At 42.8% G+C, this 25,659-nt stretch overlaps 1 protein-coding gene across 2 annotated transcripts in view; it reads left to right on the top strand.

Annotated features, from left to right (window-relative positions):
• The window catches only part of SEPTIN11 (septin 11), an 86,889-nt gene that overhangs the window by 12,276 nt on the left and 48,954 nt on the right, over positions 1–25,659 (top strand). For both annotated transcript variants that reach the window (XM_069978171.1, XM_069978170.1), the window contains exon 2: positions 24,559–24,679. In XM_069978171.1, coding sequence (XP_069834272.1) covers positions 24,559–24,679 — 121 coding nt within the window. The remainder of the gene's footprint in view (positions 1–24,558; positions 24,680–25,659) is intronic.

Genomic DNA, 25,659 nt, shown 5'->3' with positions numbered 1-25,659 from the left:
CGCTCTATCTTCAGAATGGCCAGTCAGCTGACGGAGCGCTCAGCCAATCACAGGCCGGGACCGCCGCGGCCTGTGATTGGCTGAGTTTGGCCGGCCATTCTGAAGATAGAGCGCTCGGGACCCGGGGATGAAGACAGCACCGAGAAGACCTGACAGGTAATGTATGATGCTGCAAGGACATCGGTTATGATGTCCTTGCTGCCCTCACTCAACGATCATCGGGCCGTGGAATAGGCCCAGTAAACGAGTGGCAATCTAGCAGATCGCCGCTTGTTTACATCGTTGATCGGGCCCTCCTCGGCCCGTGGAATAGGACCCTAACTCACCTGTCTAGAGACCTCTGGTTCGAATCCCCTGATGGAAATTAAATAATGTCAGAGATATACACTATAGCCGCTGCTCAGGAGATATTCATTGTGTCTATGTCTATAAGGCTTGCCATAAAGCATGTCACCAAATGCTGTTAAAAACAGCTTTAGCAAGATGGCAGCCCCCATAATAATATAATAGATATAAGAAAAAAATGAAAATGGAACATGTTCCAGTATCTGGTACTGACCAGTAAAAACAAATCCAGGCAATTCATTCCCTTTTAGCCAGCTTTTCCTGAATGTGATATGTATGGTTTGTCATCTCATCTGGACAGAGGTTGCACATGTGTCTCTTGTCAGTGTATGGTAATGAATGTGTATATATTTACTTTTATTAATACTAACAAGAAAATGGCCATTGTCAGCTCCTCCTAAGGAAACATACTTAGTTAGGCATAGTTTGGTAAGCACGCCTAGAGAGGAAATGACCTTTATGTTAGACCAGCTATCAACATGGTGAATAAGTGTATCACTGTGTATCTCCTATGTCTAGCTGTGGAGCTTATTCACATCAGTTCCTGTCAATTTTTCATGGGGAAGGAATGTGAAATTTACAGTGAACTGGTATTTGTTGGTCTGCGAGAAAAAACACAAATATAAGGCCATTTGTACTTTATGGGTTCTGCTTAAAGGGGAACTCCAAATAAGAAAGATGTAACCCTGTTCAATTCCTAGCTATAGTCTAAGCTTGTGTGTAATGAACAGGTCTGTATGTCTGCAGCACATCCTGACTCACACCCTGAAGCTGCTGCAAATGCTCACTTTCTGGTCCATTCTGTCTCCACTCCTCTGTCCTCCCCCCTCCCTTCTGATACAGAGGTCACATGATCTCTGTCTGTTCTGCTGCCAGGCAAGCTGTAAAACTGCCCACTACTGACATCACACAGTGATCACATGGCCAAAGGCAGGGAAAATGGTCTCTCCTGAGTAGTGTAGGGGAAAGGAGGCACTGTTGTTTGTCTATGAAGATGGATAGACAGACTGTTAACTGTGCAAAGCAGAAGCAGATGGAGACAGTAATGGGCAGATACTACAAAACAGGGACAGGAACCCAGCAGTTGGTTCCCAGGTGCAATGAATGCTGGGAGATGTAGTTTCCAGGCAGGGTGCCATGATGTAAAACTGGGATGAATTGTAAAAGTTTGAATCTAGGCCTAGGAGCAGCTTGGGCAAACGAGAAAGAATCAAACAATCGGTGGGGCATCTGTGAGTGTATCTTTATGCTTTTTGTACTTTTTATTTGAAGAGATGAGATCACTGGAGCTCCCCTTTAACACTGATATTGTTACATATACCATATTTTGTTGGAGATTAAAATAATAGTTTTGCAGGTGAAAGCCTTATCAACCACTAAAAGTTTTTTTTAGTTGTGTGGAGATCCAGATCCAGACTTAATGATATTCACCAATGAATTCTGCCATCCACCCAAAGAACATGTAATTTCTGCGCATATTCCATAGTGTCCACATAGCCTTAATTAGATTCCACCACACCTGTCTGACGTTGTTCTGGGCTGCAGACGGCTAAGCTAGTTGTGATTGACAGATTCCTTAAGGTGCGTTTACACGTAACTATTATCGTGCAAATTTGCGCGATAACAATCGAATTCGAACGATCGGACGTGTAAACGCAGTGAACGATCAAACGACGAACGAGAAATCGATTATTTTGATCTTTCGACATGTTCTCAAATCGTCGTTCACAAAAAATTTGCAGATCGTTCCGTGTAAACAGTTGTTCGCCGATTTAACCAATGTGTGAGATAGGCTTAAGCGATTGCAAAACAATCGCAAAACGATTTTCCGTACGATATAATGTACCGTCTAAACACTGATCGTTATGAAAACAAAGTAACGGTACTCGGACATCGTTAATCGTACGATCGGGCCAATTATCGTTTCGTGTAAACGCACCTTTAACCATTCTCACTTCTTACTACTAGCCTGTGTTCTGTGTGGTCTGGATGTCAGAGGACTGGTCCAATCACGCTCTGGACTGGGACTCTGACATCACAGAAGAATACCTCTGACCCTTCTTTCAGTGCTTGCTATCAGTCTATTTAGATTTGGCTGGCATTTTACCTGTTTTGCTATTTTGATCTAACCTCTGGATTACCTTTCTATGACTTCCCATTTTCCTGCTGACTTGGTTCTGTATTTCCTATATCCGGTTTTGACCTAGATCTGCCTGAAAATTCCTTATTGTGTTTGTCTTGGTTTGTCTCTGTGCATAGGGAGAGACAGTAGCTAGCGTTGGGGCGGCAAAATAAGCAGGGACAGCTTTGGGGTCTTAGATATAGAGCTCACTGTTGTCTTCGCTGCCTGATCTCTCTGGCCGTACGATCCTGACTCTTGTATGATTAGCATATTGCTTGTGAATTAGTATCTACATGTCTCTTTTCTATGAAGCTATGGCCTAACATATCACTCCTGACAGCAGCCTTTTTAATAGGTTATATTATACTACAGCCTATACATCACATATACCCATGTTTGTACTTTCCACCAGAGCAATAACTTTGTGTTCACCAAAATAAATCTGAATACTTTGGGACAACCTATAGCTCCAGCTTCCCTAGTTGTAAGTCAGGACATATGGAAAAGTCATATGTACTCCTCTTAAAATAGTTACAGGTATACAGAACAGGTACAGGTATACAGAAATATTTAGATCACATGAACCAATGAAGATTGTTTGTTTTTTGTTTTTTTACACTATACTGTAATGTGTGCCTTTTACTATGATACCATGCATCTTGTAGATTTGTCTTTTGGTGTTTCAGAAATGGAAAGTTGAAAGTAGAGCAAGATACTTGGATCATTGGGGAAATTACATTTTCTTCACTGCTCAGTAGAAATATTTTACTGGCAAAAAAAGTGAATTTTCCAAACTTTTCGATCCCCGAGTGGTTTCTCTATATTTTTCTAGATTTTTGCAGTCTTTTATTACTTTGTAGTGTTTGGCAACTACTGTTACATATCGTTTTAAAACTCTGTATAGATCCTTATTTAGATCTAGCTCTGACTTTATAAGAGTATATAGAATTTGTGTTTATACATACACCACTGCCTTTAGGGGAAATAGGTTTTTACTCACTAGGAGGACGTCCCTCTCCTGTTAGCTGAGCTGTGCTTTTAGATTGTGATGTTCAATCTAACTTGAAAGTGTATATTAAAGGGGTATTCCAACCAAAGTAACATTTTAATATGTTGCTCCCCCTGGGAAAAACGTGACTAGCAGCCTATTCTTACCTTTCCTTACTCCCCTGGTGTCCTCCTACATCATCATCGGTCCCCCACAGAGCAATCTCGCCTCCACTTCCGAGATGGACTTGTCGGGAGCTGAGCGGGCTGTTACCCAATGATTGGCTATGGCGCTGTCCTGTCTCAGTCAGCGATCAGCTGAACAGGCTGTCACCGCTAGATGAGTAAGTCTTGAAAGTGGAGATGGGATCACTCAACCAGGAACCCGAACATGCAGTACAAGGACACAGAGGGAGCACAGAAAGGTAAGAATTTATATTGTTTGCATTTTCCAAAGAGTCTGTGAGGAATGAAAGGTGGAATCTGATTGGTTGCTAGGGGCAACTGAGCCAGTTTCACTTTACACCATATTTGATAAATCTCCCCCTTTATCTTTATTCCAAATTTATTAAAAGTTTTCCAGGCAGATACAAAAAGTAAAAAAAAAAAACACAAATATCGAACGCGTTTCTGGCTGTAAGCCCTTATTCATAGATCTACGAGTAAGGGCTTACAGCCAGAAACACGTTAGATGTTTGTGGGTATTTTTGTACTTTTTGTATTTGCCTGGAAAACTTTTAATAAATTTGGAATAAAGATGAAGTTTTTATTGGACGTGCTGACCTTCCTGCCTTGTTTTTGAAGATACTTGAAGATTTTCATGGTCGTGCACTAGCTGGGTGAGCTGGAACATTATCTTGCTCTCTTAACATATGAAAAGTTACTTTGGGCAGAATGCCCCTTTAAAGTGTATGTTTTTATTAAATTTTTGAAAAGGACTATTTAGAAAACATTACAGCTCAGTCAGATATTTAAAGGGGTTGATAACCGGTCTCTGATTGGGAAGAATAGATGTCCATTGCAATAGCAAATTGCAATAGTCCGTTGCTGACATGAGCTGAAGAAAACCAAGCCCCAAAGCTCTGGTACAGTAGAGAAAATAGTGATACAAAGGAAGAGAAGTGGTAGGAGGGGAGAAGAGGAGGAAAATGGTCCATCAGGTTGAATCTGTAGTAATGGGGTCTAAACAAATGGTTGTGTGTAGAGATGAGTGCACCTGGAGCATGCTCGAGTTCGATCGGTCAACACTTGAATACTGGTGGCTCAAGAAGTTGGATGCAGCCTTAGGGAGCTAATGGCCTATTGCTGTATCCATGTTTTCTTGAACTCCCTACGGCTGCATCCAACGTCTTCAACCACCAGTATTCAAATGCCGAACATTGGAACTCGAGCATGCTCCGGTTGTGCTCATTTCTAGTTGTGAAATCTAGCATCACCAAATAAAGTGAAATGTAGTTTCTCTAAAAGACTGAAGTTGAGTTTCCCATTCATCATATGCAGGGGCGGTCTTGGCATTTCTGGGGCCCCAAGCAAAGTTATGTCTGGGCCCCCCCCCCTCGACACGCGTTCCAAAACAATAGACCGCTGTGTGTTGCCTCCAGTAGTATATACCCCTTGTGCGCTACCGCCAGTAATATATACTCCTTGTGTGCTGCCCCCAATAGTATATACCCCTTGTGTCCTGCCCCCAGTAGTATATACCCCTTGTTTGCTTCCCCAGTAGTATATAGACCCCTGTGTGTTCCCCCAGTTATATATAGCCCCCTGTGTGCTTCCCCAGAAGTATATAGACCTCCTGTGTGCTGCCCCAGTTGTATATAGACCCCCTGTGTGCTGCCCCCAGTTGTATATACCCCCTGTGTGCTCCCCCACAAGTATATAGGCCCCCTGTGTGCTCCCTCAGGGGTATTTAGCCCCCCTGTGTGCTCCCCCTTTTGGATATAGACCTCCTGTGTGCTCCCCCCCTTGGATATAGACCCCTGTGTGCTCCTCCAGTAGTATATAAACCCCCTGTGTGGTTCCCCCAGTAGTATATAGACCCCCTGTGTGCCCCACCAGTATTATATAGACTCCTTGTGTGCTGCCCCAATAGTATACAGACCTCTGTGTGCTCCCCCAGTTATATATAGACCACCTGTGTGCCTCACAAGTAGTATATAGACCCCCTGTATGTTCCCCCAGTAGTATGTAGACCCCCTGTGTGCCCCATCAGTAGTATATAGACCCCTGTGTGCTCCCCCAGTAGTATATAGCCCCTCTGTGTGCTCCCCCACTTGGATATAGACCTCCTGTGTGCTCTCCGAGTTGTATATACACCCCATTCTGCTGCCCCAAGTAGTATATAGACCCCCTGTGTGCTGCCCCCAGTAGTATATAGACCCCTGTGAAGCCCCAGTAGTCTATAGCCCCCCTGTGTGCTCTCCCATTTATATAGACCCCCAATGTGCGCTCCTCCAGTTTAACAGACCCCTGTGTGCTCCCCCTCCCATATAGTATATAACACAATAAAACAAACACTTATACTCACCTGGGTCCGGGCGTCTCCTCTTCTCTTCACTCTTGTGGCCGCAGGAAGGGTTTTCCCTGCGATCACAAGAGGCTGCACTCCCCTTGTCCTGGCGCCGATGCTCCAGGGATGTCACTGGAGCTCCAGCACCACAAGGACAAAGCTGCCACTTGTGACCGCAGGGAAAACCCTTCCTGCGGCCACAAGAGTGACTGACAGGAAGGGAGACAATGTCTCCCGCCCTGTCAGTGCTGCTGCATGTAACTATGAGCGCTCATTACGACTGCTCATAGTTACAGTTCAGATGGCAGCAGCGAGCGGGGCAGCTGCCCTGTCCAGCGGTCTTGAGCACAAGAGCGGGGCATGGGGGCCCCCCTGGATGTTGGGGGCCCCAAGCGACCGCTTGGGGTGCTTGGTGCCAAAGACCGCCACTGATCATATGAGGAACTGTCCAGGGCTGGAGATGTTTTCTATAAGGATTTACTACTGCTTTGGACAATGCCTGACACTGACAGAGGTGACAGCAGAGAGCGCTGTGTCAGACTGGAAAGAATAAACCACTTCCTGCAGGACATACAGTAGCTGATAAGTACTGGAAGACTGGAGATTTTTACATTTTACAAATTTGTATAACTTTTTGACACTGGTTGATTTAACCTCTTTAAGGTTATGTAACATTTGAACTAGGGCACCCTGGCATGTTGACTGTCCAATAACTTTTTTTTGGTTAGTAATGAACTGCTGCAGCTAAAAATGTTAAACCCTGAATGTCTGTGGGCTCCATTGTCACCTGGTGACTTCAGTTGCGCTAAGGCATTCCTTATCTTTTCCAAACCCAAGAAGTAGAGAATTGCATTCAGTCATATAAAGCAGACTTCAAGCTTTTCTCTGCTGGGCTTTTTATTAGGATGTTTTTGGCATTCATTTTTAGGAAAATGTTTGTGCTTTAGGTTAATCGGCCCTTGAGATCTGTTTTTGGTTTAGGTATATACATGTTTAGTGTTATTTCAGGACATGCGGTAATAGCTGTGCAACGTTTTACTATAGCTTTATATTTCATGCTGATTGTAATTCGGCTTATTGGAGAGCGACAGAGCTGGCTCAGCTGTAGCCTGGGGTGGCCTGGCATGGAGGCTTGTGTCTGTATACACTGAATATTCACTTCTGAGTGGAATCTGGAGTATTTTCCCACCGAGTAAATATTGCATGCCTATAGCTCATGGCGGATGAGATTGGAATACAGTTGTCTTGCTAAAAAAAAAAAATGTTGGCATCTAGGTCCAGCCGTGATTGCAAAGGAGCTCATACACAACCCTGTGTTTTATAGTATCTCATCTGAAACAGAATGAATTGGATATGTCTGTAACTGTTTTATTATAGCAATTTTTTTTTTACACAGCAATTCTGAATACAAGTACTGACAGCATGCTACGGTACCAAATAATTCATTACACTATAGCTGCAGTAGGCCGTTTCCTAGTGGAGACTTCTCCAACGAAAGGATAGGGGAGAGTGATTTATAGACATATTTGTCCTTTATCCAAATCTCTTACTTTAGGGTTCATATAGACCAAAAGATTCCTGGCCGCTATTTGCAGTGCCTTTACACAGCACAAATAATTCAGCATCTGGGCTGTGCAAATTATCCTTGTATAATTCATGCAGCCATTACAACAGACAACACAGATATTTCTGCATTGCTGTGTGATCTGGCATCCAGCTCCTGGCAGCTGCTGTGTCTTCAGGCCACTGTCTCCTCCAGAATAATTGACAGCCAGAGTAGGCGGCAGCCTGAAGATACAGCTGCTGGAGAGCAGGATTCCGGATCGCACAACACTAGGAATGTATACACTGCTTGTATGATCTGGAGACTGACAGTACAGATGTATGTATAATTATGCTGTCAGTTACCCTTTGCCATCAGCCGCATATAGTCTGTTTACACAGGAAGATGTGTGGCCGATAACAATACGTTCTAAAGGGGTTGTCCTGCGAAAATCTTTTTCTTTCAAATCAACTGATATCAGAAAGTTATATAGATTTGTAATTTACTTCTGTTAAAAAAAGTCTTCCCATACTTATTAGCTGCTGTATGTCATGCAGGAAATGTCCTATTTTCAGTCTGACACAGTGCTCTCTGCTGACATCTCTGGCCAAGACAGGAACTTTGTCTCGGTTTTCTATGAATTCCCATAGAAAACCTCTCCTGCTATGGACAGTTCCTGTCACGGCCAGAGATGTCAGGAAGGAGCACTGGGTCAGACTGAAAATAAAACTATTCCTGCATGACATACAGCAGCTAATATGGGAAAACTTGAGATTTTTTTAATAGAAGTAAATTACAAATCTATATAACTTTCTGATATCAGTTGATATGAAAGAAAAAGATTTTCGCTGGACAACCCCTTTAGGGCTTGCACAAAAGATGCGATCAGCTGAGGTTTCTGCGTTTTCCTCAGGTGATAAGAAGTAGCATTTCTAGCAACACCCCTAGTTGATGAACGGCCTGTGTAAAAGGCCCTGTAGTCACACTAAGTGGTTACTGTGAGGGTACAAACCCACTTGATGTATTTGCTGCGTGAATCAGTCTTAAAAATAAGCAGGCAAAACGCAGGTTGGCTTTATACAATTGTTCTGCGTTAAAATACGCAATTGCGTATTTTTGAAGCGTGAAGCTACATGCGTTTTTCGCACAGGTTGTTAACAACTGATGCTTTGCTAACAACAAGCTTCACGCTTCAAAAATACGCAATTGTGTATTTTAACGCAGAACAATTGTATAAAGCCAACCTGCGTTTTGCCTGCTTATTTTTAAGACTGATTCACGCAGCAAATACGTCAAGTGGGTTTGTACCCTCAAAGGGAACCTGAGTAAATTCAAAATAGTAACCACTTTTATCACACATAGAAGCAATAACCGTAACTATACACTCTTTTTATACTTGTTTTTCACAAATAATTCCTAATTGCAGGACCTGCAGACCAGCTCTGTGTGATTATTCCAGGACGTTGTTTTGGCCAATCAATGACTGTTACTTGCTGTTGTGTGCTGGATCATTGTTTACTGAGTGTTCTGCTCCAGCACACTGCTCAGAAGCTACAGGACAGTTTTGAATGTGGTTTTTCTTTTGCCAAAACTGGGACAGGGTGAAAAAAAATCTTTTGACTACAGAAAACAGATATAAGGACTTTGTGAGTAAATGAGGTTTTATGGTTCTGAGTCGGGAATGAATCTACACACCAGTACACAGTCACCATGTTTGGTTTGGGAATCACCCAGGTGTGTTGTCCATGCAAATATAAGCGGATGGTTGGGATTGATTGTTTGAAGGTATTTGCTTTTCTTCTGTTAATGCTATTTGTTTCAGTCACTTGAGTGTGAGGTGTGCATGCTAGGGTTCTGAATGACTTCTCTATCACTTCAGACTCCAAGGAAAAATGCAGTTTTATAACTCTGCAAATGGGCATCATGTTTTATCTCCCTAGCACCTATCTGTCTGGGTCTGCAGCTCTGTAAATATCCAGTTATCCAGTGCTACAAAAACATGGCCACTTTCTTTCAGAGACAGGACGACTCTTGTCTCCGGTTCAGGTGCTGTTTGCAATTTAGCTTCATTCACTTCAATGGAACTGAGCAGCAAAACCCCGCCCAAGCTGGAGACAAGAGTGGGGCTGTCTCTGGAAGAAAGTGCCCATGTTTTAGTAGCGCTGGATAACCCCTTTAAGCTTGAGAGGCCTTCAGTTGATCATGTACTGAGATGTGTTGTACAGTCCTGAACTTGTTTTTACACTTCAGGGAAATCTATCCAGATTTTTTATCAGGAAATCTGGATTGATTTCCTGACCCATAGGGTATGGGGCATGGACATGTTTCAGAGATTTTTCTTGATGGGTGTCGATGCCAGAAAATAGGCCTAGAAAATGTCTTATAATTGCCCAGACTCAGGGGACAGATGCCCCATAGACCCCTATGAGTGCATCCGGAATATTGGACAGGTTCCAGATGCACATCCAGAAACTGTCTGGAATTCCAGATGTTTTGCTTGGCAGCCAGGGACAGAGCTGCTGGGTGCTGACCCTGGCCCTTTAACTGTCTGCGCTCTCATTCAGAAGCGCATACAGTTAAATATGTCTCTATTTTTGACCGTGTCGGGAGCCATTTGCTCCCGAACCTCTCAATCACTCTTCTGGCCGGAGGCAGCATTATACTACTAGAGGCCGCTCTCCCCCGAGTGTTGTGGCACCCGAGTTACATCACTCATGCGCTTGCAAAGCTGGAAGACTGAGGGAGAAGCCAGAAAAGGTCGCTACTGTAGCCTGCAGCAGGCAAGTATGTTTGTGTTTTTTCTTCCTCTGTTTTTTACATTTAAGAAACACTGATGATTTCTTGAAGCTTCCTGATCAGTGTTTCCTGACTGTAAAAACGGCCACGGAGGTTTGATCAGGGCCTTACACTTGGAGAATCCTTCCTTCTGTGCCTCATTTACACCAAATCCTAAATATACAGCCTGATATATGCCCCTTTAAAAGATATTGATGGTAAATTATTCAAATTGCAGAAATGTACATGGTTCCTAGAAGTTTAGAAGAGAACGCACACAAGTGGAGCTGCGCCTGGCGCAGATGTGCCTACCTGTCGCACTGAACTTTCCTTTTCATAAAGGCCATTATACACTTGTTTTCTGATGTAGCCTCTTTTGGCTCTATACATTGTCTAGATCATGTGCTTAACATGTGGTAATGCAAAGCGTAAGACCTAGAAACGCTGAACTCTCACTAATGTTCAATAAATCCAGTTATTGGCAAAGTGACCTGGAATCGCTGCTCTTTAGGGCTTGCTGGCCCTGAAGGACTAAAAGGTGCAATACTGTATCTAGATGGAAACTTAGCAGTTGTCTAGCCAGGGCAGTGGCAATTGTTTTAGGCAGCACTCATTGCTCTGGTTAATAAAGAGGAATATACAAGGGATTACCACTTAAAGGGAACCAGTCAGGACGATTGTGCTGATATGGTGCCCAGAATCATAGTATAGAGCTATGTGCAGCTCATGGTACCTACCACCCGTGGTGGCAGCAGAAGCTTTAGTGAGGAGAAAAAGTAGTTTTATTCTACCACGTGAGGCAAGGAGAGGGGCGGCACCCCAGATGCACAGGATAGGGCATAACTAGGAGCTCTTGGGGGGGGGTCAGCATGTGACTCGCAGCTCCATTCATTCTCAATGGAGCTTCAGTTAAGAGCTGAGTGCTGTACTCTGCTTTCTTTGATGGCTCCATAGAGCATAAATAAAACTGGTGTTTTGTGCTGCAGACACAAAAATCTGTGTGTGAGCTTTTCTCTCCATCTCCTCCTCCTGAGATGGCTGATGTAAACAAGTTTCTATCTGCCATTTTGTAGCAACTTTGTAATGATAGATTAAGCACAGTTCATCAGCAACTTGACCTCAGATTAACACTAAGAAGCTACAAAGTTGCAGATAAAGCCTGCTGCACGGACTTGTTTACATCAGCTGTCTTGGAAAGGGGGAGGGGCATGGGGAGAACAGTTAAAACACAGTTTTTTGTGTCTTCAGCAGAAAGCAGCAGCTCAGAACTTAGGGAAGGAGACTGAATAGATAGTGAGTTTTGAAAGAATTGTTAGTTTGACCATGGACAGAAACAAAAGTTATGTTTGAGCCGAATACCCCTTTAACTGCCCTATCATGTTTTGTTAAAGTGGCACCCTGAGCAGAGCAGGGTTATTGTAAACTGTATGCTATTCTGAAGAGATAAGGCTTAGAGATGAGCGAACCTTGAGCATGCTCGAGTCGATCCGAACCCGAACTTTCGGCATTTGATTAGCGGTGGCTGCTGAAGTTGGATAAAGCCCTAAGGCTATGTGGAAAACATGGATATAGTCATTGGCTGTATCCATGTTTTCCAGACAACCTTAGAGCTTTATCCAAGTTCAGCAGCCCCCGCTAATCAAATACCAAACGTTCGGGTTCGGATCGACTCCAACCCGAACCTGGTTCGCTCATCTCTAATAAGGTTTTAATAGTGTATGGTATGGGCTGGGACTTTAGAATGCATACATGACTGTACTGGAAACCTTCTGTCAATGCACGTTTCTGAACTAGTATCCCCCACTATATGGTGTGTTCTGTATTAGTACTCAAGGTCCCCATATACACCCATCTATGAAATGTTCTGTATTTCTTCCCATGTTATGCACATAACTTAGCAGTTGTTTGCAGGAATAGCAGTTTGCACATGACCCTTTGTGCGCTGGGCATGTTGGTGAATGGGTGCAGTCTTGACATGGCATGGAATGCAGTGCAGCTATCCTAAGAATATACATGTGTGCAGGAGAAGCAGCTCTGATATTTGGAGGAGAGGACTAGCAGAGGCTTGGCCCAGCACTCAGGCCTGACATATGTTTTCAGTTTGACTACGCATCTCAGAATTCCTCTTTGCCTCTCACATCCTTGTTGTTCTGGAGGAAGTTTATGAGACACAGAAGAATGCACAGATGTTCCTTGTCATCTCTGTGCGCTGCGTTTCTAGTGGGCTACTGTCTCCGTGCCAGTTTCCCCAAGTGTGTTAGATATGGAGATGTTCAAGCGAAATTCTATACAAGGCCAGCACAGGATATTTCCAGTTTGTTTTTTTTGTGACTAGTAAGATTTTTTAGCAGCCAAATCAAGGTTTCTCAGTTATAAGGTATTCACACCGAAATCCTATGCTTCTGCAGTATCAACACAGGGCCGCCATGCAGAGGTTGTTACTGGTGTAAGATCACCGCGGAGGGGCAGAAGTATATTCTGCATGTTAGAATGGGATAACCTTTGACATTAGCAACTCTGGCCACTCTGGCAAAATTGTTTTTCTTTCAGATCAACTGGTGTCATAAAGTTGTATAGATTTGTAATTTACTTCTATTTAAAAAATCTTAAGTCTTCTAGTACTTATCAACTGCTGTATGTCCTGCAGGAAATAGTGTATTCTTTCCAGTGCTCTCTGCTGACACCTCTGTCTGTGACAGGAACTGTACAAAGCAGTAGCAAATCTCCATTGAAAACCTCTCTTGCTTTGGGCAGTTCCTGACATGGACAGAGGTGGCAGCATAGAGCACCGTGTCAGACTGGAAAGAATACACCACTTCCTGCAGGACATACAGCAGCTGATAAGTACTGGAAGACTGGAGATTTTTACATTTTACAAACTTGTATAATTTTTGACCCTGGTTGACTTAAAAGATTATTTCCTCTTTGAGGTTATATAACATTTAAGCTAGACATAAACACTGGAAGACTTGAGATTTTAAGACTTGACTTGAGGAGTAAGTTGCAAATCTACATAACTTTCTGAAATCAGTTGATTTGAAAGAAAAAAAGAATTTCACCGGAGTACCCCTTTAAGGCCTTATTAACATGATCCGATACGTATCCCCTAGCAGTGTAGCCCCCTGCCGTCTGGCACTGATACCATCCTCTCCTGGATGATCTTTAGCACCGATGAGTTGTGATTTGTGCACGCCCGCGTCAGAACTCCCCACTGCACACAATACAGCGTGCACCCGGAGCCGCTCTCTCCATTGTGTGAACTGACAGGGTTTTCTGCGTCCGCTATTTACGGAATAGCTGCCGCAGAGAACTGACATGTCAGTTTTCTACGGCACCGCTAGGATCCCGTCCGGAGTGTACACTATGGGGGAGATTTATCAAACATGGTGTAAAGTGAAACTGGCTCAGTTGCCCCTAGCAACCAATCAGATTCCACCTTTCATTCCTCACAGACTCTTTGGAAAATGAAAGGTGGAATCTGATTGGTTGTTAGGGGCAACTGAGCCAGTTTCATTTTACACCATGTTTGATAAACTTCCCCCATGTATATACACTCCAGCTGGTATTCCCTCAGCCTGCAGCACTACGTAAGTACCGCAGATTTCACGGCCGTTGTCACAACGGCCGTGAGTACCGCGGAACTTACGTAGTGTGAACATGGCCTAAGTGAAGAAGTAAGCCCTCTGTATCTTGATACAGATTCAAGAGTTATCTTATATCAGTCCTATAGGTTCCAATAGCAGCTTTACTGACCATCAATATAAGGCTGGTTTCACACATCAGTATTTGTAAACCAAAACCAGAAATGAAACCTACAGAGGAAAGAAAAAAAAAACGTAATGGAACAATCATATAAACATCTCACTTTGTGAGTTACAGGAAGTGAGAAATGGCCTTCTTAAAAGGGTACTCAGGTGAAATAAAATTGGTTTCAAAGTAACTGGTGTCACAAAGTTTATACAGATTTGTAGATGACTTCTATTTAAAAATCTCCAGTCTTCCAGTACTTATCAACTGCTGTATGTCCTGCAGGAAGTGGTGTAACCTTTCCAGTTTCACACAGAGCTCTCTGCTGCCACTTCTGTTAATGTCAGGAACTGTCCAGAGCAGCAGAAAATCCCCATAGAAAACCTTTCCTGCTCTGAACAGTTCCTGACGTGGACAGAGGTGGCAGCAGAGAGCACTGTGTCAGACTGGAATAGGACATTGGATAGGATGTTACTAGATCTGAGTTATACTCCAGTGTTTTGTTATACTCAGTGTTTTGTTATTTCTGCGCTCTATGACAGTACACTGTATGGTACCACACAGGGGAAATATTCTTATAATAGTAGAAAGGGGGGGGAAGTGAAAATCTAAGGCTAGGTTCACACTGCGTTTTTGCAATCAGTTTTTTCAAAAAACGGATGAAAAAAACGGATGCATTTGTGTGCATCCGTTTTGATCCATTTTTTCATTGACTTCAATTGTAAAAAAAAGGATCAAAACGGATCCGTTTTTTTTTACTGACACAAAAACGTAGCTGACACTACTTTTGTGTCCGCTAAAAAAAAACGGATCCGTTTTGATCTGTTTTTTTTTTTTTTTTTTTTTACAATGGAAGTCAATGGAAAGACGGATTAAAACGGATGCACACAAATGCATCCGTTTTTCATCCGTTTTTTGCAAAAGAAAACGGATTAAAAAAACGGATTGCAAAAACACAGTGTGAACCCAACCTAAACAGTCAAAATAGGCTCCTGTTTCTCAAAATATCACAGTGACCTATGTATGGTGTGTATGCCACAGACGACCATGATCCCAGGGTGTGGAATTGGTAGCGAGTGAGTCATAATTTTGCCTGTAAATGCTTATTTTGTGGTTAACCACACAGCACGCAGAATGGGGAGAACTTGCAGTAGTGCCATCTACTTGGGTGAAAGAGGAAGGCTTTACATAATGGCCGTATACTGGATGTCTGTGGCCAGGAAAGATTTTAATTATCACAATAAATGTCACCAAGTAAAAGCCAAATGTGTGTGGAAGCATTTATATGCAATCCGTGAAAAATTAAAGGGTGGAATTATGTAATATAAAACATGACTTCATTAAATTCATCATTTTTTCTTTTCTATAGTCTTAGTTGTAGTGTTGGTATAAAAAGTAATAACGGTTAATGTAAACTTTAGAGTTGAGCAAACTTTGGGCGTGCTGCTTTTGATTATTGGTGGCTTCTGAAGGACGAACCTTAGCGAGCTTGAAGCTTCACGTGTGGTTTGCAATTAAGCTCCATTTACTTCAATGGAACTGAATTCCAAACCCCACCCAATCTGGAGACGAGAGGGGAAAAAGTGGCCATGTTTTTGTAGCGCTGGATAACCCCTTTAATCTGGGTGCTGCACATTGTCAATGGTGCAGAGAGAGTACTGTCCATGGCTTTATTGGCACATTGCACATGGGGACTTGTAGCTTTAAAGGGGTTATCCAGCGAAAATATTTTTCTTTCAAATCAACCAGTTTCAGAAACTTAAATAGATTTGTAGGTTACATCTATTTAAAAATCCTAAGTCTTACCATACATATCAGCTGCTGTATGTGCTGCAAGAAATGTTTTCTTTTCAGTCAGACACAGTACTCTCTGCTGCCACTGCTGTCCGAGACAGGAACTGTCCAAAGCAGGAGAGGTTTTCTGTGGGGATTTGCTGCTGCTTTGGGCAGTTCCTGTCTTGGACAGGGGTGGCAGCAGAGAGCACTGTGTCAGACTGAAAAGAAAACACCACTTCTTGCAGGAAATACAGCAGCTGATAAGTACTGGAAGACTTGAGATTTTTAAGTAGAAGTAAATTACAAATCTATATAACTTTCTGAAACCAATTGACCACTGGATAACCCCTTTAAGATGCTGAACCCCAACTGCCTAAAGACATGCAGGAGGTTTGGCAGAAACAAATGTGATGACAGGGTCCCTGTAAGACGCAGTAGAGACTGAGTAGCTATAGAGGACCTGTCATGCTCTAATGCTGGGTTTACACGGAACTATTGTCGTTCGAATTTTCGCTATAACGATCGCATTTGAGCGATAATCGTTCTGTGTAAACACAGCAAACGATCAAGCGATGAGCGGAAAATCGTTCATTTTGATCTTTCAACATGTTCTCAAATCGTCATTCATCGTTCGCTAAATATTCGCAGATGGCTTTGTGTAAACAGTCTTTCAAAGTTTCACCCTATATGAAAGATATGCCTAAACGATCGCAATAACGATTTCTCTTACGAATCTTCTAACGATTTTTCTCCGTCTAAATGCTGAAAGTTCTAAAAATAAAATCATTGCTTCAAAATCGTTAATCGTTTGATTGGGCGATTTATCGTTCCGTGTAAACCCAGCATAATGTGTTTTCCATATGAAATAACATTGCTGGGGGATATGTTCTTAGGACACTACCATTTCTCGGTTATTTCCTTAAAAACACATGAATAAATAGATGAGGTGGTCAGCATTCCCCCATATCACTAAGTGCTTATTCACACATCCTGTACATCCTTAGGCCACATTGATTTATATGGGTCTATTCAGACGTTCCGATCAGAGCACGGACTGGCTCAGTAGAAGTCTATGGGATCCGTGTGTGGCACTGATTCCACAGATGCCACATTCGTGGTATCCATTAAGAAGAGGGACCCCAGACCTGTCATGTCACTTATTAGCTGTCACCTGCATACCCACACACCGCAGGGACGGAGTCTGGGGGTCAGACCAGGGCTCCCTTCATCACCCTGATGTCCATACATGGTGGGCTAGTATCAACATTGACTAATGGAAGGGGTTATCCGGAACCCACTGGAATCACCTCATGCAAACAAAGGTTATCCGTCTCCCAGATAAATGGAGCCGCATCAAGAACACTTATGCTGCGTTTACACGGAACAATTATCGTTGTCGAATTCGAACGATAAGCGTACGTGTAAACGCAGCGAACGCTCAAACGACAAGCGAGAAATCGTTCATTTTGATCTTACAACATGTTCTTAAATAGTTATTCGCAGATCGTTCTGTGTAAAGTCGTTCACCGATTTAACCTATGTGCGAGATAGGCTTAAGCGCAAGCGCAAAACGAGCGCAAAACGTTTTTTCCTTGCGATATATTGTTCCGTCTAAACGCTGATCGTTATAAAAAAAAAATTTGTTACTTCGAAATTGTTAATCGTATGATCGGGCGAATTATCGCTCCGTGTAAACGCAGCCTTAGGGCCCTATTACACGGGACGATTTAGAAAAATCTTTAATTCGTTCAAATTTAAATGATAATCTTTCTGTGTAATTGCAGGCTACAATCGAAAAATTGTTCGTGTGTCCTTTATCGTTAATTTTAGGTTCAGATCTAAATCATCGTCTCCAATGATGCGTTGCCCCCTATAAATTTAAATATGCAAAAAAAAAAAAGGGTCCGTGGAGTCTCTGTTACGAGTCTCAAAACACGGGAATAGCTAGATATCCCTCCAGGGGAGGGAAGCCTATTGCCAACGGGGTGCCTCCCAGTGGGGAGATCACCAAACCACCCTGATACGTAGCCCCTTAAGTCCCACTCGGTTGCGAGTATTGGAACATAAATAGGGAAATACCAGGGTGGCCCCTTTTACATCAAAGTCTAACTCTGTGGCGAGTATTGCGACATGACAAGGGTTTACCAAGGCAGGCATCCATCCACAGACGATCGTTTCGAGGTAGTTGCCCCTCGTCAGTGTGGAGTAGGATTGCTGGGATCAGAAGGAATAAACGATCATAGTAACGATCATAACTAACTATTATCATTCTGTGTAATATGGTGAACGATTTCAGGTTAACGATAAACAATCTTGTTTGCTTTTGTTTATCGTCCCATCGTTAAAAATCGCTCCATGTAATAGGACCCTAAGTCACCACTCTGTTTACTTTCTATGGAATTGCAGGAGTTGAGTTCTCCTATGTAGACTAAGCTTTGGTTGTGTCATCATAAGGAATTGCTTATATTGACTATAACCTGTAGTGATGCTAGTGGCATATGGTCTCTAGAGAGAAGAATCCTATGTAATCTGGTTAGATATCTGTACAGATTGCCTCACCTCTTGTGTTTATTGATGTCATGCTGTATAAGTTCTTACATGACATGATCCAGCTATTTCATTGTACTGTGCTGTCCAGAGCATTTATCCTCCTCCTAGTCTGAATTTCGGGTTGCTAGGTTTGATCTCGCACACACTTTTCTAATGCATCGGCACATCTGCTGTGCGCTTGTGGTTTCTGCTCAGTTCTTGGCATACCAGACATTTTCTTTAAAGTATGCAGAAACTAAAGAAGGGGATAGCTAATGTAATGTGCTGGTCAGCAAAAAGCAGTGTATTCCCCGCCATTAGGAGCAATAATGATATATTTACTCTGCCCTCTATAAACCCTACGTTGTGGTACACTTTGTTCAGCAGGCGTACAGAGCCACACTTATAGCACAGGCTATGTATAGCATTCTTTTTATTAGATTCTTCCTTATTCCGAATCCATTCCTTTCACACAGGCATACACCTCTCAGTAAATCGACTGTGCTTAACTGCGACCGTTCAGCATTCGATTACTGGTGGCTGAAGAAGTTGGATGCAGCCCTAGGGTATCCTGAAAAACATGACTACAGCCTATAGCCTACAGTCTTAGGGCTGCATCTAACTTCAGCCATTGGTATTCAAATACCAAGTGATGGTAAAGTTGCACTCATCTCTATCCGGCATGAGGACCGGGGGGGAGGCCACGGGGAGCTGCGGTGGGGGGGGGGGGGGGAGGGGCTGCCAGGGTGATCGCCAGGACAGCCCATAGAAGATAGTGGCAGTCTGCTGCCGCCGCTCCTATTACACTGGTCGACGCCAACATATCGCTGCTATCTGATTTTTCAACGTGTTGAAAGACCACTATCAGCCGACTCAATACTACCACTCCTCGGAGGTGCCCGCTAGAGACGTGTGAAACTTGGTTCCCATCTGTGTTTGGCTTTCTGCCTCAATTCCGCTTCTCTGTTCCATTTAGGCAATGAAAATAAACGGATGACTGAAAGTTTTTCTGTTATCATCCATCATCATTGACTTCAATGGGAAAAAAAACAGATATGTACTTACCATTCATGGTCCGTTCTTTTGCATGGACTGAAAATTTGTCCATTTAAAAAAAAAAAAACATACTACAAACGGACTGGATGAAAACTAAGCACAATTGAGGCAAACCGATATGAATGAAAACCCATTGAAGTAGATTGGGACCCATTTGTTCATTTCCGTTTTGTCTGTTGCCCAAATGGAACAGAAAAACCAAATAGAGGCAGAAGGTCAAACGCAGATGTGACCCCAGCCTAAGGGCCCTATTTCACCGGACGATTATCGTTCGCATAATCGTTAACGATTAACGATCTCAAACGACCGCTATTGCGAAAGACCTGAAAACGTTCACTCATTTCCATGGAACAATAATCGTTACTTATGATCGTATTTGCGATAGTTTTTTCTTCGCTATTTCTTCGCTATAGCGTTCGTATCTACTGCAAACGACCAAACGACATCTTATTCAATGCGAACGAGCAACGATAAAAATAGGTCCAGGTCTTATAAAGCGATCAACGATTTCTCATTCGGTCGTTAATCGTTAACTGCATTTCAACCAAATGATTATCGTTTAGATTCGAACGATTAAACGATAATCTGAACGATAATCGTCCGGTGGAATAGGGCCCTAACGCAGGTCTGTCCGTATGATTCAGACAGTATTCAGCACATAATAGGTTCTGGCTTTATTGTGGGCTTTGACTTGAATGATGGTCAAGTGTTTCCTTTATCTGTGTTTATAAAAGGAAAGTAGGAACAAAAACTCTGAACGTTTCCTTTATGACCATTTCTGGTATGTGAAGTGTGGCGTACATGAGCACCAGAAACTATCATTCAGTTTTGCTTTCTTTGTGACTCTTACAACGCACAACACAGCGCTGTTTTTACCCCCCTATAGAAGTCTATGGGCCAAAAGCACCAATATTTCTAAAAAGAAACGAATGCATAGCTTGATGTAACAGAACTGCGAATGACCTGAAAAACACCCAAATTTAGCACAATTTTTGTCTGCTAACAGGTGTAAATCATGACAGAAATCTACATCTGCCAAACGGAAGCCATCGGCATACTGAGAGATTTAGGGCTTATTCCCACGTTCCATGAAACAGTGTTTGAATAGTCACGGCACTGTAATTACTCTGTGTCATTATAGTGCCGCAAATATTCAAACACTTCCCCGCTACCGGCATCCTATTGATGCATGATGTCGTGCAGGGAAAGACTCCACTACAGGCTTCCCCGTCAGCCCTATGTGTAAAGTATATACTGCCATCCATGCACTATCCTTTATGATTTGTACAGAGATATTAGAATGATGTATACAAATTGGAGTGCAAGGGTGCAGCCACATGTGGAGGCTTTGCCATTTGTGCACAGATTTTCTGTACAGCATATACAGTAACAGAAAAGTGCAAATTTTTGTGTGAAATTTCTGCACTAAATTTCTAAATTCTGAAATTTTCCTTATTGACTTTGATCAGACCCCCATCCTTACAGCTGCACTTTTTTCAAATGTTGGGCTAGCAGGTGCAATGATCTGGTCAGTGGATTTGTTCAAAAAAAGCCGTTAGTGTTGAGTGAACTTGCCAAACTGTTTGGGTTCCCCAACGTTCTTCGAACCTGAACACTCAGCGTTTGACTCCCAGTGGCTGGAGAAGTTGGATGCCAATGGCTATATCTATGTTTTCCAGGACTCCTTAGGGTGACAACCTGGTTCTCCTGCTGCCGGGTGTCAAATGCTTAGTGTTCAGGTTTGGAGAACGTTGGTAAGTTTGGCAAATTTGTTCAACACTAAAAGCAATTTGTCAAAATTCAAGATGATGTAGTCACATCGCTCTGTTAGAGAGGAGTAGCTAGATGTAACTTCACTGTCTCCTAAATCAGAAGCATGCCTAGAATAAGCAATACTCGACTTGGCTTATTCTCATTTGGATGAATGTTTCCAGTACCGTGTCAGAAAATTTTAGTTTCTAATGCTTGCCAGGAATAATCTTTGTGGTAATAGCTTTAGTGTGTGTGTGCGTGTGTAGGTGTGCCTCGTAATTAGTCTCAATTATCGGAATGACCAACGTCCCTTATACAATCGCAGAGAATATCACACCCAGTGATCTATTTATAGCAAAATCTTGGCATAAAATGGCTATTTCATTGTTGGATCCACTGAACATGGAAAATTACAGGGAATTTCTTCTCCAAGCCGTGCAAATTGTAATCCAAATGATATTGCAGAAAGACTAAAGTGTTCACTGCCCAGTGCCTTATGCTTATGATTGTAGTACAGTATCGATCAGTATGGCATTGGTCTGTAATACTGTGCCATTGATTTGATTTTTTTTTTTTTTTCTTTTCTTTTTTTTTTTCTTTTCTTTTTTTGTGTGTGTGGAATCACACAAAGGATTTTTTTCAGCCATGAAGGTAAGCAAGAAAATATATGCAAAGTGGCTCTCTTAGGGTCCTATTATATGGGACAATGAAGGCCCGATCAATGTAAATGGGCCTATTACACAGCCCGATAATTGTTAGCAAGGGCTGCACGGATATTGTTAACGATGTCCATGCAGCCCTTGCCCAAACAGTTAATATTTCACCTGTCCATGCTCCTAGTCGTCTCCTATGACGGCCCCGGCCAGTTATTGGCTGAGCGATCTGTCAGCCGAAACAATCAGCCGATAATCGTTGTTTATACTACACAGGGCGATAATCAGCCAAATCAGGCCGATTCGGCCAATTATGGCTCTGTGTAATAAGGCCCTTACATCACCTTATCAAGTACGGACCTGCCGGAAGTGTATTATTTCAATGCAGTCCATGGCGCTTCCAGGAGGTCTGTACAGCGCTCACTTTAGAAGCAGAGTTATAAAAAGGTATTCCTGCCGCATGAGCAGAATGGTAGGTGCTTTTTTAAAGTCATTGGGGGAGATTCATCAAACTGGTGTAAAATATAATTGTCTTAGTTGCCCCTAGCAACCAATCAGATTCCACCTTTTATTCCTCAGACTCTTTGGAAAATGAAAGGTGGAATCTGATTCCATCTGGTCGCTAGGGGCAACTGAGACAATTCTACTTTTACGCCAGTTTGATAAATCTTTCCTGCTGTGTCACTCTAATTTGGAGTCTTAGAACATGGGCGGGAATATATGTCAAGCCAGAATTCTCTCCAGAAGGAAATGATCCAGGACTCCGAATTGTAGTGAAATACTGATTATAAAGCGTTCCTGTCACTGCAAAAAACATTGAAAAGTTACAGGGACGTGTCAGACGTTTTAATTGGTCTGCTGAGACCCCAATCGTTCTGGAAAACAAGCGGGGATCAGCATACAGTAGTGCATGTCTCTTCCCCACTGTCAGTCATCTCCTCTCTGCGGCCCCATAGACACCCCCCACCCCCACACACCCCCAGTGTATTGATGCAGCAGGATAGAGACAGCCAAGTTTTTTTTTTTTTTTTTTTATGTGACAGTGCCCATTGCATGGGGATCTATCTTGAAAAGGTTTTGTAAGGGCTGCTTTGCCTATGCCATCCTCCCAGAATTCCCAATGCAACATGAATCGCTTACAAGAGTTCATAGGTCTTTGACGCTAGTTCTCGAGGAGAATTATTACCTTTTTACTACTTGGGGAAGTAACTGTGCATTACGAAAGCAACTATGAGAACTTTACAGGCACTGCCATTAAAACCTGTGGATGATGTCTGCAGCTTCCCAGTACATAAGTACACCCTTACCGTTTTGGCATGTCACAGAATGCAGCTCTTGACAAACATGATCTGATACCTTCACCCCAGACATTGGGGATCTAGGGTTGTTTGATGAACGCAACAGATAACATTTCCAAAAACAAAGGCTGAGATGCATGACTGCTCTAAAGTTATGGAGCGATCTTCAGCTGGGTAACCTGGCCCTGCTTGGAGCTTGGTGATGTAACCATACATATCTTAAGATGCATCTTTTTCTGCTTTATGGTACTGCACGTATTATGGATTTTTTTTTTTGGTTTGAGGTCCTCAGTCCTCTGCCATATGTTTTATTTGTACCAGCTTGTAGTTGTAACTACTGGCAAATTTAATAGTTTAAAGGGGTTATCCAGGGAAAAAAAATTTCTTTCAAAACAACTGGTGCCAGAAAGTTATATAAATTTGTAATTTACTTCTATTTAAAAATCTCAAGTCTTCCCAAGTTATAAGCTACTATATATGTCAGCAAAGAGCACTGTTTCTGAATGTAAATAAACACTTCCTGCAGGATATATAGTAGCTTATAAGTATGGGAAGACTTGAGATTTTTAAATAGAAGTAAATTACAAATCTATCTAACTTTCTGACACCAGTTGATTTGAAAGAAATTTTTCTTCCCTGTACAACCCCTTTAAATATTGTTTGGAATTCTATGCTTTGTTTTTTTGTGTTTCATGGTTTCCAAATATAGTGGGTGAACTTATCAACACTTTCACCAGAAATCTAGTTGGGGGGGGGGGGGGGGGGGGGAGTAGCAGATAGTTTGGTTTTCTTCTTTTTTTTTTTTTTTGCCTAAATTGCAGGAAAATTTGCAATTTATTTCAGCAAATAAGTGATTGATAGAGCTATTGATAAATTCCCTCCATAGTTTATTATTGCATGCTACAGTCAAGCACACGAGTTAGTAGTACCTGAATTAGCTATTAGCTTATAGAAATTATTTACTTTGTATATGTCCAAGACCTGTAAGTGAAAAAAACTTCCAATATGTGTACAGCATAGATTTGATTCCTTTATTAAAAGGGTATTCCGCTCAAAAATAACTTTTTATATTTTGCTGTCCATGGAGATAACCTAACAAGCTGCCTATTCCTACCTTTCTGTGCTCCTCCTGTGTCCTCTTTGGGTCCCCGGCTAAGCTATCCTGCTTCCATTTCCGAGACTGACTCGACCAGTGATTTGCTGAGTGAACTGATTCCCTCAGACCGTTCCATCTCGGAAGCAGAGGTAGCATCGCTCATCCGGGGACCCAAAAAAGATTTAAGAGGACAACCGCAAAGGTAAGAATAGGCCGTTTATGTTATCCCCATGGGTATCAACATATAGAAAGTTATTTTTGAGCGGAATATCCATTTAATCTCTGAACCACCAACACTGAATGACAGTAGTTTATACTACAGAATAAATTTTCACGTTCTTCTATTCAACAAGTCCATTTTTCTTTTCAGTCACCCAGTGATGACCTCAGAAATCTGGCCCTCTCTGGCCATGTTGGGTTTGACAGTCTTCCGGACCAGCTGGTGAACAAGTCCACATCCCAGGGATTTTGCTTTAATATACTATGTGTCGGTGAGTTTCCTTTTTATTTGATTTTACGCTGCATACTGAGGAATACCTCAAAGCTTTCCTTAAAGTAAGAGAAGGAAGCTGGTGGTGGACATATTGTAACAGGGCTTGAGGAGTTGATGCAATCCTGAAAAAAAGGATGCACAGTTAGGCCCCCTTCACACGTCTGTGTCAGTTTTAACTGTCAGGAAATCCTGATCAGAAGGCCTCATATGTCCTCAGGACAGTATCAGGATTTCCTGACAGTAATCCGTTTTTACCTTCAGGAAACCATCAGGAAAAGCCTTTAGGATTTCCTGATGAGAAAAAAAAAAAAGTGTTTTCAATATGGTCTAGTATGCCAACATACCCTGGCACCATCTCCCCCTTGTGTACCAATCCACCGTCTCCCCCATATATACTGTGCCACAGTTTCCCTCTCATATACCGTGCCACCGTCTCCCCCTAATTTACCGCGCCCCTGTGTCCCCTATTTGTACCGTGCCACCTTCCCCCTAGTGTAGTGTGTCACCATCTCCCCCTCATGCCATGTGTCTTCCTCTTATGTGTTGCAGAACTACAACTCCCATTATGTGATGTTGTCCTGCATATTACACCATGCTGGGAGATGTAGTTCTACAGCCTACCCTATTAACCATGCTGGGGGATGTAGTCCTGCATATTACGACACACCATGGTGGGAGATGTAGTTGTACTGTGCCACTACCTCCCCCCTCCTATACTGTGTGATCCTCTAATTTGTTGCAGAACCACAACTTCCATCATGGACTGCCCGTGTCAGGGGCCAGGCCAGGCAGCACTTGAGGATCGGGAACGGGGGTTGGGCAAGGCAGCAGTGAGGTCCAGGAGGTGGGCTTGGGGGAGTCGGGCGGCTGGCCAATCCGGAACGGACACTTTCCTGATGTGCATCAGGAAAGCGTCCGTGGTTCCGGCGCTCCCGTAGACTTCCCGGAAGGGTGTCCGTGTCTAATGTAAGTCTATGG

The sequence above is a fragment of the Dendropsophus ebraccatus genome, chromosome 7 (assembly GCF_027789765.1).
Source record: "Dendropsophus ebraccatus isolate aDenEbr1 chromosome 7, aDenEbr1.pat, whole genome shotgun sequence".
Classification (NCBI taxonomy): Eukaryota; Metazoa; Chordata; class Amphibia; order Anura; family Hylidae; genus Dendropsophus; species Dendropsophus ebraccatus.
This window is presented reverse-complemented; position numbering and strand designations above follow the sequence as displayed.